The sequence below is a fragment of the Larimichthys crocea genome, chromosome XVIII (genome assembly GCF_000972845.2).
Source record: "Larimichthys crocea isolate SSNF chromosome XVIII, L_crocea_2.0, whole genome shotgun sequence".
Classification (NCBI taxonomy): Eukaryota; Metazoa; Chordata; class Actinopteri; family Sciaenidae; genus Larimichthys; species Larimichthys crocea.
In genome coordinates, this window is record NC_040028.1 from 21,740,773 (window position 1) to 21,754,379 (window position 13,607).

Consider the following 13,607-nt stretch of genomic DNA (forward strand, 5'->3'; position numbering starts at 1 on the left):
CAAAACTGTTTTTTGTACCAGGCTGTAAACATGTTTATTTCTGCTGTGAAGTTGGACATTTGGACATGGGGACTTATGGAGACTGACTCACTTCTGGAGCCAGCCTCAAGTGGACGTTAGAGGAACTGCAGGTTGTGTCTTCACTTCAGTGAGGACACATCGTCCCTCTCACATGTTGTATTAAGACAAACCTGAATCTACGACTGCTTCTGTCAGGATGGATCCTCTGTATGTACAGAAACAGTGTACGCTCATGTGTATTCATAAACTGTGCAAACATCCGGGTCATCCAGAACCAGCCCACCTGAGGAGGTCTGCAGGGGGACTTCCATGTTATTCCACACAGGATGAAGATGATGAAGAGGCTGAGGTGGAGATCTGGCTCCACCTGCTGATCGACAAACATCCTGTCTGATGACAATCTTAGAGATTCATGTTCCTACACCACAAACCACCTCAGACACCGTCCAGGTTTTAGACAGTCTGCGGGGACGTCACGGAGACTACGTCCAGGTTTTAGACAGTCTGCGGGGACGTCTCGGAGACTACGTCCAGGTTTTAGACAGTCTGTATCATGTGTTTTCCGCTCAGATTCTTGTTCCTTTCACCTGAACCACAGTGAGGAAGTCCACCTTTGTTCCTTTATTGTTTCTTTGTTTTATTGTTTTATTGTCTCGGGGAACTTCCTGCATGCTTCAGTCAGGTGAGTTCACGTGTTACAGACATGTGTCATGACTCTGAGTTCCTGATGATCTCAGCGCACACACCCGGCCCTGGAACGTCCTGACCCGGCCCTGGAACGTCCTGACCCGGCCCTGGAACGTCCTGACCCGGCCCTGCTCCCCGGGCCCCCGTGCTGTGCTCGGCACGGTGCAGGAAGCGGCTCTGCTCAGAGTTTCCAGCCCGTGTCAGGGCTTTCCAGTGTGGGCGGAGCGAGCTGCAGGAGGCCGGCGCAGGAAGTCCCTGTGCGGGTTCTTCAGCACACATGTTCCGCTGTCACACCCGGGCCGTGGGTCAGACGTGGCTCCGTGTCTGCGCCGACTGTCTGCGATGAGTGAGGCCGTGCTGCTGGATCTGATCCACGGCTGCAGTCCAGCGTGCACCGGCGCGTCTCTGCTGGACTCCGCCTCGGCCCCGCATGTCTTCCTGCTGTGCGGGAGCAGCCCCCGTGACAAACGCAGCCTGTCATGCGGGACTCTGAGCGCGTGCAACAACGTGCGCGTGCTGGACTCCGGATCCACCGCGGAGTGTCTGTACCGGTTCAAGCAGACCGTGGACGAGCTGGACCTGAGCTCGGTCCGGGTCCTCACGACCCCGCAGGGTCGAGATGTGCTGCGCGTGTACCAGGAGCAGCTTTTCACGGCCGTGTACACCTTTGACTACGAGGTGAACGACGTCACCTGTCCGAGCTGCAGAGGCTCCGCCCACACCGACTCACCTGGTCACAGAGTGCACGAAGAAGAAGAAGAAGAAGAAGAAGAACAACAGGTGTCGGCGTTCCTGCGGCAGCTTCCTGCGCTGAAGGGTGACGTCACAGTCCTGAAGTCCACATTGATCCCAGGTAAGACCAAACGTTATAGAAACGTTATAGAAACGTTATAGAAACGTTATAGAAACGTTCTGCAAACGTTTACTACAGAACACATCATTCAGAAATAATATCAAATAATGTAATAAAATCTAATTATTTAGACCACAGACTGTCGAAAACCTGGACGTAGTCTCCGTGACGTCCCCGCAGACTGTCTAAAACCTGGCCGTAGTCTCTGAGTCGTCCCCGCAGACTGTCTAAAACCTGGACGTAGTCTCTGTGACGTCCCGCAGACTGTCTAAAACCTGGACGTAGTCTCCGTGACGTCCCCGCAGACTGTCTAAAACCTGGACGTGGTCTCTGAGACGTCCCTCACAGGTTATTCTGTGTCAGCGTCAAACAAACTCTCTGTCTGTCTCTCAGACTGTTTCGGTCACGGCTTCAGCACTCGGACAGGCGGTGTGTCCTACATCCCGACGCTGTCGTCCTTGAATCTGTTCAGCAGCAGCAGGAGGAGGGACCCCGGGGCCGTGGTGCGGGAGAACAGGCGCAGACTGGCCCTCCATGCTGGTTTCCACCCGGAGTCTCTACGTCTGGTCAAGGTGTGTAGGTCTGCTTCTGTACATCACACCTGTCTAATGTAATCTAAGGTGCTAACCTGTGGTTACACCACCACCAACAACAACAACAACAACAACACCAACACCAACAACATCATGTGCAGGCAGCGTCTGTCTTGTAAATGCTGCCACCTGCTGGTTCCTGGCTTCATGCACAGCCTCTTCTTGTACATGTGATATTTCTTAGTGTTCCAGGACTGCTCCTGGAATCATCGAGAACAGGCTGCACTCACTTAAACATAACAGAAGAGTCCAAACCAGACTCCATTCATATATCGACCAGTTTAATAGAAACATAAGACGCATCCTCAAATGTCTCCAAACATCATTCAAGTATCCACCAGTTTAATGAATGAGCCCCAGACCAGACACTCAAAAATCGACCAATGAAAACGTGACAAAGTGATTCATACTTGAGTTTCACTTCATGAACCTTTCTGGATTCATTGGCCTGTTTGTTTTTTGCAGGTGAACCACGCCAGCGATGTTTGGGTTCTGGGGAAAGACGAGCCGGAGAGCTACGACGCAATGGTGACCGACCGGACTGGGGTGGTTCTGGCGGCTCCGGGAGCCGACTGCATGCCCATCCTGTTCGCAGATCCGGTGTCGAAGGTCATCGGAGCCGCTCACGCAGGTAGATGTTTCCTTTTGAAAGTCCAGACCTCCTCAGATGTGAAAGCACGGTGCTTACTTTCCTTCACCGGTCCTCAGGTTGGAAAGGAACCCTGATGGGGGTTGCTATGGCAACGGTGGAGGCCATGGTGACGGAGTTCGGTTGCCAGGTGAGCGACATCGTGGTGGCCGTGGGGCCGTCAGTGGGGGCGTGTTGCTTCACCCTGGAGAGAGATCAGGCGTTGGACTTCCAACGCATTCATCCAGACTGTGTGCCCGATCCAGAGTCAGCCCAGCCGCACGTCAACATCCGCCTCGCCAACAGGTAGCACTCAGAGTACTGGTCCATATCCGCACTGATCCGGTCAGATCACCTGTCTCACCTGGTCCGGACCACCTGCTGTCTCATTCCCCAGAATTCTCCTTCAGGATGGCGGCATCCTGCCTGAAAACATCCACGACGACGCGGTGACGGAGCGCCCCCGTGTGACACCCTGCACTTCCTGTCACCCCGAGGCCTTCTTCTCCCACTGCAGAGACGGACCCAACTTCGGCACCCAGGTGGGTTTCCTGTGGATCAAGGACACGGCGCACCGGACTCGACCTCCCACAGGCGAGGCGGTCTGACAGGACGCCGCTTGTGTGGTTTGGTCTTCTGAATCATCAGCAGGTAGAAACACAGCAGAGCCCGTCTGTGTCCTCATGATGGACATTTACTGTGTCACCTCAGCACATTGCACAATTAGTAAGTTCTGTTCTTCTGTTAAAGCAGCTTCATTTTAATGTCCAATAAATGAAACTGCACTGGTAAAGTTCCAGCTGAGTGACTTTTATTGAACAAATCAAGTTCAGCAGCTGTTCTTCATCAGCCTGTAACGAGCAGTTCAGGTGCAGCCAGACGACGACGGGAACACCAACGCTGTGGATTCATTACATAACTGCAAACCTCACGGTAACGTTCACAAACAACTCATGCAGAAAGTGTGACGCCAAGTTCAGTTTACTGTCAGAGGCAGAAAATATTCACATGAAGCTGAGATCAGAGACTAAGTCCAGGTTTTGGACAGTCTGCGGGGACGTCACAGAGACTACATCCAAGTTTTAGACAGTCTGCGGGGACGTCACGGAGACTACGTCCAGGTTTGGTCACCAAAGCTTCACGAGGACTTCTTGATTTGTTCTCTATCTCCACATTTGATTCCTTTCTGTTGTTTCTGGTTGTAACAGGATGGACTCGTCATTCAGCTCAGTCCTCGCTGCAGCGTCCGTCCGTCCGTCTGTAGCGCTCTCTGTGCCAAAACAATATCTTGAACCAATAAAATAAATGTGACAGGAGACGTGAACACAAACTAAATTCATATTCAGGGAGCTTCACTCTGATAAACATCCTCGTCCTGCATTAAAGTTCAATGCATCATGGCTGCACAGTTTAAAGAAGACAGCACACAGTCGGAGTCTCTGGGATACAGACAGCATTTATTTTGACAAATATCTCAGAGTTGTTGATTTGTCTTAAAAAGCTCTTTTTAGCCCTTTTTCTAAAAATAAATTAACAAAGAAAAACGTCCGTCCATTAATGCAAAGAGTCTCTGAACAGCTGCAACGTCCTGCAGCCGAGCGACCAGCTGAGTCAGCTCCAGGTGAAATGCCCTTTGAAAGAATCAGTTATGGAACAGAAATAATAATAATACGACTTTGAACAGATGCAGCTCATTTTGTTTGACTTGCTGTTGATTCAATAAATAAATAAAAGTCTGTTGTACAGAGCGAGACGCAGAATCCAGCATCAGGAATGAAACATGTCAACTCAGTGGTCCACTGACTGTCTTTCTACGTCGAGTCCCTAAGTCCTGTCTAAAGAGTGCTGTGAGCACCTGTCTGTCCACAGTCAGTTTGTCTCCGTAGCTGAAGGTGGAGGTGAACGCCTCCATACACAAATGTGAGCTGGACATGTGATTTATATTTAGAGGAGGAGAACATTACAACAAGAGTGCATCAGAAGTCTGAAATCAGGAAACAAAGAGTTCAAATGAACACGCTGACAGTGAACGCAACCTTCCTCCAACCGTTTAAAAACAGAACAACCTGCAGCTGCTGCTCCGACCTTTGACCCTTCAACAGTCCGACGTGGAGCTCTGTTGGCACCAACATGATCTACAAACACTTGGATCAGTCCCGTCCCTGCAGCTTTGTTTTATTGCTCAGCTGCTGAAGCCACCTCAGCTCAAACACTAAACCTGTTGATTACTGGACGTCCTGTTGGGTTAGTGCGACTTTCTATCCAATCAGCAGCTTTGATGAATTAGTGACACGTCGTGTCGGGGATTTAATTTCTTCGTGGTCGATAACAGAACGATCAGCTGGTCTGGATCTGTCAATCACTTCCATCGTCAAACTTTAACTATGGCTTGTTCAAGTTTTCATTGTCCCAATGTACATGGCTTATTCTTCCTCTGACAACAGTCTGTCTGTCTGTCCAACATGTCTTCTGTCTTCATTTGTTCAAATCATTGAATAAAATGAGAACGTCTGCTATTCTCTATGGTTAACGAACTGCAGCGAGCGTCAAACTGATCACTGACTAAAAGAGACTGAACTCCAGCTTAAAAATAACTTTACTATATTTTATCTGGGCTGCAGCTCAGTTTACAAATCAACCATCAACCAACACCACAAAGCAACCAACGGCAGACCCGCAACTTCTCTGAAGAGACACGTCAGATCACATCTGTTTGTTCTCGAGGCCCAACGACGACACGACTGGATGAGTCATTTAAATTAGACACTGTCTGTGGAGACTGGCTCAGTTGGCCTTTGGCTGCAGGTGCCAGGTGAGGTAAGTGACATAGCTCGTGCAGCCGTGTGCTGGACCTCGAGTTCCCTGCCACACAAACACACGTCGGCCTGAGGAGACTTTGTTTGTAGAAGTGGCTCTGCTTATGTTGGAGTGTGAGCAGTGTGTGTGTTTGTGCTGAGGGAACTCAGACCTCGGATCAGTTTTAGAGTTTAAACTTTATGACTCCGTTTGGAGTCAGAGTAATACGGATCAATCCAGTCTGAGCAGGTTCGGTTGGACAGGTGACCCACGTGGACACATCGACTACGGTCTGACAACTATGAGCTAATCACCACCCAGAAGACATCTGTCATTGCCCCAACAGGTTAATCATGAGACGATAGCTGAGGTTGACGTCTACATGACATTTCTTTTCTTTTGTTTGTCTTACACCAGTTGAGTCCAGCAATGAACGGATGCAACACATTCTGATACTGCAGGAATGATTTCATCGTGTGCCGAGCTTCAAACGTGTAACTGATAATTTAACTGGAACCTTTGACTCCAAACTGCTGCTGTGTTTCACAGAGAAACAGATCACTGCTCTGTTCTGCTGAGTTTTAAATGAAAACATCTGAATTCTCCCGAGATAAACAAAATGAATCCAGTTTGCAACACAAAATCTTCTGCAAAGCAAAAAGTTAAAAGTCACTCACTCATGACACCTGCCTCTAAAAAACACAAACTGTATCTGAGGAAAGTCACATTCATATTTACACTAGAAAAGGTGTAAATAACTAGACTGTGTCTGACAGACATTATTACAGACACTGCAGCAGCACAGAGACTTCAACAAAGTCAGTCAAAGGCAGCTTGAGGTTGCCGAGCAACCAGGGTCAGCTGCAGGTCAGAGCATTAACTGCAGCTGTGCTCTGTCTGTGTGTGAGTGACTGCTGAGAGACACAGAAAATCTCTAAATGAAGCCCCTCCAACTAGTGGACACTAATGCCAAACGGTAGGTGGTATCAAAAAGCCCAAATGACCGTGAGCATCCTCATGTTGTCGACCATGTGAATGCTGAATTTCAGTGTGTGAAGTTAAAAAATGTGACCTGGGGAGAGAGAGAAAGAACAGGTGCCCCGTGCTCCTTTGGGAAATTTCTCCTCTCCAGTTTACATGGGAGTAGATGGGGCTGTCGGTGGGTGATCCTGGAGCATCAGTGCGTCTCCCGCCAAAACTATAAGTCTGACAGCTTCAGCAGTGATATCGCTGCGTAGCCCACGAATTTTCCTACGTTTCTATGTAGAAATTATTTCTGTAGAGTGACATTTGTGGCCACGAGAGCCGTTTGCAAATGTATTTTTTGACAAATGTTTCTCTCCCTCTCCACTCTAGCTCTGGAACATTCTACCAATACACACCCATTGTAAACTTGGTTTTTGGTGATTTTTGGTGAAACCGTTTGGTGAAACTCTGAGAAAAGTCACAGCTCAACATTCCTGACCGAGCCGGTCGATTTGAGACCTTATTTGTGTTTGTGCGACCAAAACTGAGGGAGGAGTAGCGCGCTGAAACTCCTGGAATACGTCAGAATAATAAGTATGAACAGTGACTTCCTGTTGCCACCAGGTGTCACCAAACTGCACAGATCAGTCACAGGAAGTACACTGAACTTTTCAGCTTAAAAGTACAATTAAAAAAAAAAAAAAAAAGAAGTCCAGACGCAGAAAAACACTGATGCTACAATCCCCTTCCTGTTAGTAAGCACCAGGCGGCGACTCTTGACGTCACGCTTCCTTCTGGTTTGTGATTTTGTTGCTCGGAGACGGCAGGAAGTTGTAGTGATGGAGGGGGATGATTCACAGAGCTCGCCGTCCGTCACGACAGAAACACGAAACAAGAAGCGATGTCGATGAAGCAGGACGATCCACAGCCGGAGCCACGCTGAGGATCGTCTGTACAAAAGCTTCAAACTGTTTTAGATTAACAATCCCTGACGGTGGGAGGAGGAGCCGAGGGGTGGAGGTCCTGAGGAGTGACAGATGGAGAAAACAAAGACGCAGGAGGAAGGAGTGTGTGTGTCAGTAAAATGTCCAGCTACCTTTGTGTGTGTGTGTGTGTGTGTGTGTGTGTGTGTGTGTGTGTGTGTGTGTGTGTGTGTTTTATCAGCTGCAGTGGCACAGCAGCAGTCCGGCCACTAGGGGGAGCAAGTTGAGCAGCAAAAGCCACAAAGTGACGGCCAGACCTGGAGAGCTGGAGCACGGGTCTGCAACAAACACAAACACACAAACACACAAACGTGAAATATGCAAACAAACAAACAAACAACAGTGACGCAGCTGATGGTCAAACACTCGACAGGGCGTCTTCCATCTTTTAAATAAAGGAATAATTCAGTCAAGTAAACTGTCCACACCTGGAGCTGCTGACGGAGGAAGTGAGCGAGCAAGAAGCCGCTCGATGTTCGACTGTTAGCAAAGTTCAAAGTTTATGTGGATGAATAAATATGAAATGTCTCGATCAGAGGACGGTTATTAACTCCAGGCTTTCTGTGCTAACTCTTTCTGAACAGGTTCTGGAAAACCTTTGGTCAAGCAGCAGAAACTAAACGTGTAAACATGTAAAAACAACTGACCAATGGGGTTACTCCTGGACGTGTTGATGGGCGGGAGCTGGTGGGGCAGAGGGCAGTCTTCACAGAAGTCGGTGCAGGCCGGGCAGACCAGGACGCCGTTGTAAACCCAGTCGTGGACTCGCACGCTGACGCTCAGCAGCTGGCCTTTGCGGGCGCAGTGGAAGGAGCGATCCTGAACGTCCACGCTCAGGCCCTGAGCCGAGCACCACACCTGCAAACAGGGTCAAGTCTGAGTCAAGGCACGAGGCCACGGCCAACGTGTGAGGCTGGAGGTACGGCACCTTGTAGCATCCGGAGCCCCAGTCCGGGTACGTCATCTTCCTGCTGCACTGCTCCATGACAAAGGCCGACTTCTGGTACAGACACACCGAGTCCGGGCCGTACTGCTCCGCTCCATAGTTCCTCCACCAGTCTGAACACACACACAGAAACACTGACTCGCTGACACCGTCATGACGCCGTGCTGACAGCAGCAGGGTGAGGTGTGAGGCGAGGGGTACCTGGCTGGTTCTCCGACACTCTGCAGTACGAGTTCCTCTGATACTCTCCGCTCAGGTGCCAGCTGAACTCCTGACTGAAGGGACAGAAGTCCGCGATCTCCACGGCACCGCCAAACAACGACAGCTGGTCAGCATCCACGTCCGGGATCCTGTCGAAATACTGACACACACACGCGCACACACACACACACACAGTCACACACAGTCTCACACACACACACACACAGTCACACACAGTCACACACAGTCACACACACACACACACACAGTCACACACACACACACACACTAAATATCTTTGGAAATCAATCGTAGAAATGTATTCTTCGGATTATAATGAACAACAGTTATTCAGTCTGAATCTGGTCCAAACCTTGTTCCACTTCTCAGGTTACAAAATTCCAGAAATTTTCCAAGTTGGAAACTTTCCCTGGGAACAAACTGGGAATTTACTAAATTGAAGGTTGGCCCTTTAACAGGGAACTTAAATTTAAGTCCCTGTCAAAGTTTAATAACCATAATTCCCATGAAGTTTCTGATTTCGAATATTTCCAAAATTCCCAAGCTTAACTTCCTATGGAAAGTTTCTGGAAAGTTTCTATAAATTTACCAGAAACTTTCCACCCTTTGCAACCCTATCCACGTCAGATCAATACAGACAGTAGAGGGACCAATCAGGAGAGCTCGCTGCTTGAGATGAAGAACGATCGGACAGACGAGGTCCGACAGGAAACGTCTGAACGTCTGTCTCTGCAGGACCAGAGATGTTCCGTCTCTGCAGGACCAGAGACGTTCTGTCTCTGCAGGACCAGAGACGTTCCGTCTCTGCAGGACCAGAGACGTTCCGTCTCTGCAGGACCAGAGATGTTCTGTCTCTGCAGGACCAGAGACGTCCTGTCTCTGCAGGACCAGAGACGTCTGTCTCTGCAGGACCAGAGACGTTCTGTCTCTGCAGGACCAGAGACGTTCCGTCTCTGCAGGACCAGAGATGTTCTGTCTCTGCAGGACCAGAGACGTTCTGTCTCTGCAGGACCAGAGACGTTCTGTCCGGTTCTGGATGGTTTTAGTTTGGACTTGGTGTCAGAGTATCTGTGTGTACCTGGTACTCCAGCGGCAGCTCCTGTGGGTATTTCTGCAGGTTGCAGACGGCCACGGCGAGCTGGTCCTGCCTGCAGGTGAGCTGCAGAGGAGACGCTCGCACCGTGTCACAGTACGGAGTCACAGCGAGTCGCCTGAAACACAGACACCAAAAACCAGGCGACCGTGAGCTACGGCATCAGACTGACGCTCTCTGTGGTCATGGGAGAACTCGTGTTACTGTGACCTCTGTCTCTGCCGGTCCATCCAGAACTTGCAGCTCTTCATGGCGAAGTCGCAGCCGAGGCCGCGGCCCCAGTCCAGCCTCTGGGCCAGGCTGTAGTTGGCTCGGTACCAGCCGCTGTCCTCCATGATGGCCAGCGTCAGCCGAGAAAAGACCCGGTTCTGTGTGTGTGAGCCCGTCATCGCCTCGTTCTGAGGGAGGAAGAACAAAAAGGATGAGGACGTGGACAGTGTTGACTTCCACAGTCAGACAGAGGACAGACAGTCACCTCCAGCAGTCTCTTCTCCCAGTGGTTCAGTTCGGTTCCCGTCCCGCCCTGGTTCTCCAGCTCCATCCCCTCCAGGATGGGACAGTTAAAATGTCTCCTCGCCTCCTCCTGGAGCCAAAGAGAGGACACAGCTCAACAAGGACTGCAGGTTATTCAATAAAAACGTACAGTGTGTCTGACTGGACGAGACAAACCACATCTTTAAAAGGCCGAACACGGAAACCCGTCTGCTCGTCTTCAGAGCGGCGTCGTGTTTCAGATTCTTACTGGACAAAATGTCTCACAGACTTTAGGACGACACTACGTCCCACGTACGTCAGGTCAAACGTCTTACCACGACGCGGGGAGTGACCAGGACGTGGACCTGGTGTCGGACCAGCTCCCCTCCTCTGATGTCCCACAGCCTGCTGACCCTCCTGATCACGGCATCGCTCCACTGGTACAGGCCGAGGCTGACACACACACACACACACACACACACACACACACACACACAGGTGTAAATAAGAACTTGTTTCCTCTAGAAATCGTGTCTCATGTCAAAGAGGACAGAAGACAGCAGAAAGTATTCAGAGTACGTGAGGAGCTGAAATCAGAGTTTGGACATTTGGGACGAGAATGACACAAAAACGATGAAAATAAATTATCAACGAGCAGATCAGGTTTCTGCAGGCGTCTCTGACTCAGCATGCTTGTTTGTCTGGTACCAGATAAATCAAACTTCATGCACTTCACGCAGACTTCACGCAGACTTCACGCAGACCTCACGCAGACCTCACGCAGACCTCACGCAGACCTCATGCAGACCTCACGCAGACCTCAAGCAGACCTCATGCAGACCTCATGCAGACTTCACGCAGACCTCACGCAGACCTCAAGCAGACTTCATGCAGACCTCATGGAGACTTCACGCAGACCTCACGCAGACCTCACGCAGACCTCAAGCAGACCTCAAGCAGACCTCAAGCAGACCTCATGCAGACTTCACGCAGACCTCACGCAGACCTCACGCAGACTTCACGCAGACTTCACGCAGACCTCAAGCAGACTTCATGCAGACTTCATGCAGACTTCATGCAGACTTCATGCAGACCTCATGCAGACTTCATGCAGACTTCATGCAGACCTCATGGAGACTTCACGCAGACCTCATGCAGACCTCACGCAGACTTCACGCAGACTTCACGCAGACCTCACGCAGACCTCACGCAGACTTCATGCAGACTTCATGCAGACCTCATGGAGACCTCACGCAGACTTCACGCAGACTTCACGCAGACTTCACGCAGACTTCACGCAGACTTCATGCAGACTTACAGGGTACAGACATATTGTAATCAGGTGTGTTCACCTCTCGTTGAAGGCGGGCAGGCCGCTGGCGAAGCGAGGAGTCAGAGGTTTGCCCTGATCGTCGTGGTAGAAGGCGAACAGACCTGCTGAGAAGCCCTGATGGACACAAGAGGACCGATCATCCACACACTCTGAATAATCATCACTCTGAATAACCATCGCTCTGAATAATCATCGCTCTGAATAATCATCACTCTGAATAATCATCACTCTGAATAATCATCACTCTGAATAATCATCACTCTGCGTCCGTATGAAACACTGACCAGGGCGTGGATGATCTCGTGTTTGACGGTGGACAGCATCCCTTCAAACTCCTGAGGCTGGGAGGAGATCATGGCGGGACACAGGTTGGCGTAACCTGCTACAGGTCTGAAGGACACACGAAGACAATCAGCTGACACACCTGAGACGATGAAGACACACTCTCTGAAGCTACACCTGCCCCACCTGTCCAGCTCCGCCTCCAGCTGGCAGTAAGCAGCGTAGGCCACGATGTTCTCCTGTCCACAGCGCTCGGTGGTGATGCCGCTGACGTAGAGCACGAAGTCGGACCCTTCCACTCCGGGGCCGTCGGGGGGCCCCGAGGGGCCACACGACTTCCCTGACTCGCTGCACACTTTGCATTGCTGCAGGAGAAACAGGACAAGAGTCAGCACCACCATCAGCTGTCAGCTCGCTCCATCAAGGCGTAGGCCTCCCTGACCTGCAGGTGGTGCTGTGGGACAACGACGGGGCCGCACCGGGTCACGTCCGCACAGGCGTCCTGGCAGTACCGGTGAGGGTCGTCTCTCTTCCTCAGGTACTGGTTGGTGGCACATTGTCTGAGAGGACGGAGACAAGAAGCACTGAGTACCTCCACCCTCCATGAACATGTAGCTGAAGCACTGACTACCTCCACCCTCTCTGAACATGTAGCTGAAGCACTGACTACCTCCACCCTCCCTGAGCATGTAGCTGAAGCACTGAGTACCTCCACCCTACCTGAGCATGTAGCTGAAGCACTGAGTACCTCCACCCTACCTGAGCATGTAGCTGAAGCACTGAGTACCTCCACCCTACCTGCTGAGCAGCACCGGCCCCACCCTGCGCCTCACGCTGAAGGCCCTCTGCAGGTAGTCGATGGCCTGAGGAAACAGTTTATCCTGAGGAGGAAACAGCAGCAGCTCTGTTAGCTCCTGACAACGACTAGCACCACCTGATGGGCGGAGTAACACCACCCATCAGTGATAAACCACTAAAGAGATGCTTCAGGCTGGTTCCTCACCTTCACCAGCCTCCTCTTGTCTGCAGGAAGTCTGTGGAGAGAGAACAGAGGACTCACAAAGTGCAGACAAACTGTGGAGACAGTGATGGTCACGTTCATGCTTACTGGTCCACGCTGTAGTCGTAGATGATCTTGATCTTCAGCTGCAGGTCGTCAGGGGAGCTCCTCTTCGTCAAGCGCTCGGGCTTCAGGTGCACATGATGAACAACCTGAAGGAGGCGAGGACAGAAGCATGAGAGCGTGCAGAGCTCCTGCAGCAGCTCCACAACCTGCTCAGCATCCACTGCATGAGATCCTGCTCAGACGACCACGGGAACAGAGACTCTGTGCAGAGGACACTCTGTGCAGAGGACACTGTCTGTCCCAGCTGACTGATGGACACAAACTTACACTCACAGTCCACATGTGTGTTGTATTCACACTGTGTGACCATGTTCACCTCCTGCTGTGTAGAGAGGCTTTAACACCACGTACATGTTGATGTTCTGTGTATACATGTGTGTGTGTGTCTGTTTTATTTAGTTCATCTTGTGCTTTTTATTCATTTTATTTTGATAGTTTTCTATCTTTCTATTATCTGCTTCATGTTTCTGTTTATTGTTGAAACCCTGTGTTTGCTAAGTGCTGTGTGAATAAAGTGTGTTTGTTCTGTGTGACAAAGAATAATTAAGATAAAGTAAATAAATCTAAATTCAATAAATGTAAATTAAATAAAGTAAATAAATCT

The 13,607-nt window shown here is 50.4% G+C and overlaps 2 protein-coding genes across 2 annotated transcripts in view; one reads left to right on the forward strand and one right to left on the reverse strand.

The window, feature by feature from the left end:
• Positions 1-38: 38 nt before the first annotated feature.
• lacc1 (laccase (multicopper oxidoreductase) domain containing 1) lies at positions 39-3,575 on the forward strand. The gene is made up of 5 exons (XM_027291120.1): positions 39-1,561; positions 1,955-2,133; positions 2,620-2,785; positions 2,863-3,088; positions 3,180-3,575. The coding sequence occupies exons 1-5, from the start codon at positions 1,051-1,053 to the stop codon at positions 3,388-3,390; spliced, it is 1,293 nt and encodes a 430-aa protein (XP_027146921.1). The 5' UTR covers positions 39-1,050; the 3' UTR covers positions 3,391-3,575.
• Positions 3,576-6,910: 3,335 nt separating this feature from the next.
• Positions 6,911-13,607, reverse strand: part of lmln (leishmanolysin-like (metallopeptidase M8 family)) — an 8,118-nt gene continuing 1,421 nt past the window's right edge. The window contains exons 2-16 of the mRNA XM_027291282.1: positions 12,986-13,089; positions 12,881-12,911; positions 12,676-12,758; positions 12,320-12,437; positions 12,064-12,242; positions 11,880-11,985; positions 11,615-11,709; positions 10,598-10,715; positions 10,264-10,371; positions 9,999-10,186; positions 9,774-9,906; positions 8,675-8,834; positions 8,456-8,586; positions 8,175-8,385; positions 6,911-7,805 (exon numbers count right to left, since the gene is read on the reverse strand). Of these exons, the coding sequence (XP_027147083.1) occupies positions 7,705-7,805; positions 8,175-8,385; positions 8,456-8,586; positions 8,675-8,834; positions 9,774-9,906; positions 9,999-10,186; positions 10,264-10,371; positions 10,598-10,715; positions 11,615-11,709; positions 11,880-11,985; positions 12,064-12,242; positions 12,320-12,437; positions 12,676-12,758; positions 12,881-12,911; positions 12,986-13,089 (1,866 nt within the window). The 3' untranslated portion in view covers positions 6,911-7,704. The remainder of the gene's footprint in view (positions 7,806-8,174; positions 8,386-8,455; positions 8,587-8,674; positions 8,835-9,773; positions 9,907-9,998; positions 10,187-10,263; positions 10,372-10,597; positions 10,716-11,614; positions 11,710-11,879; positions 11,986-12,063; positions 12,243-12,319; positions 12,438-12,675; positions 12,759-12,880; positions 12,912-12,985; positions 13,090-13,607) is intronic.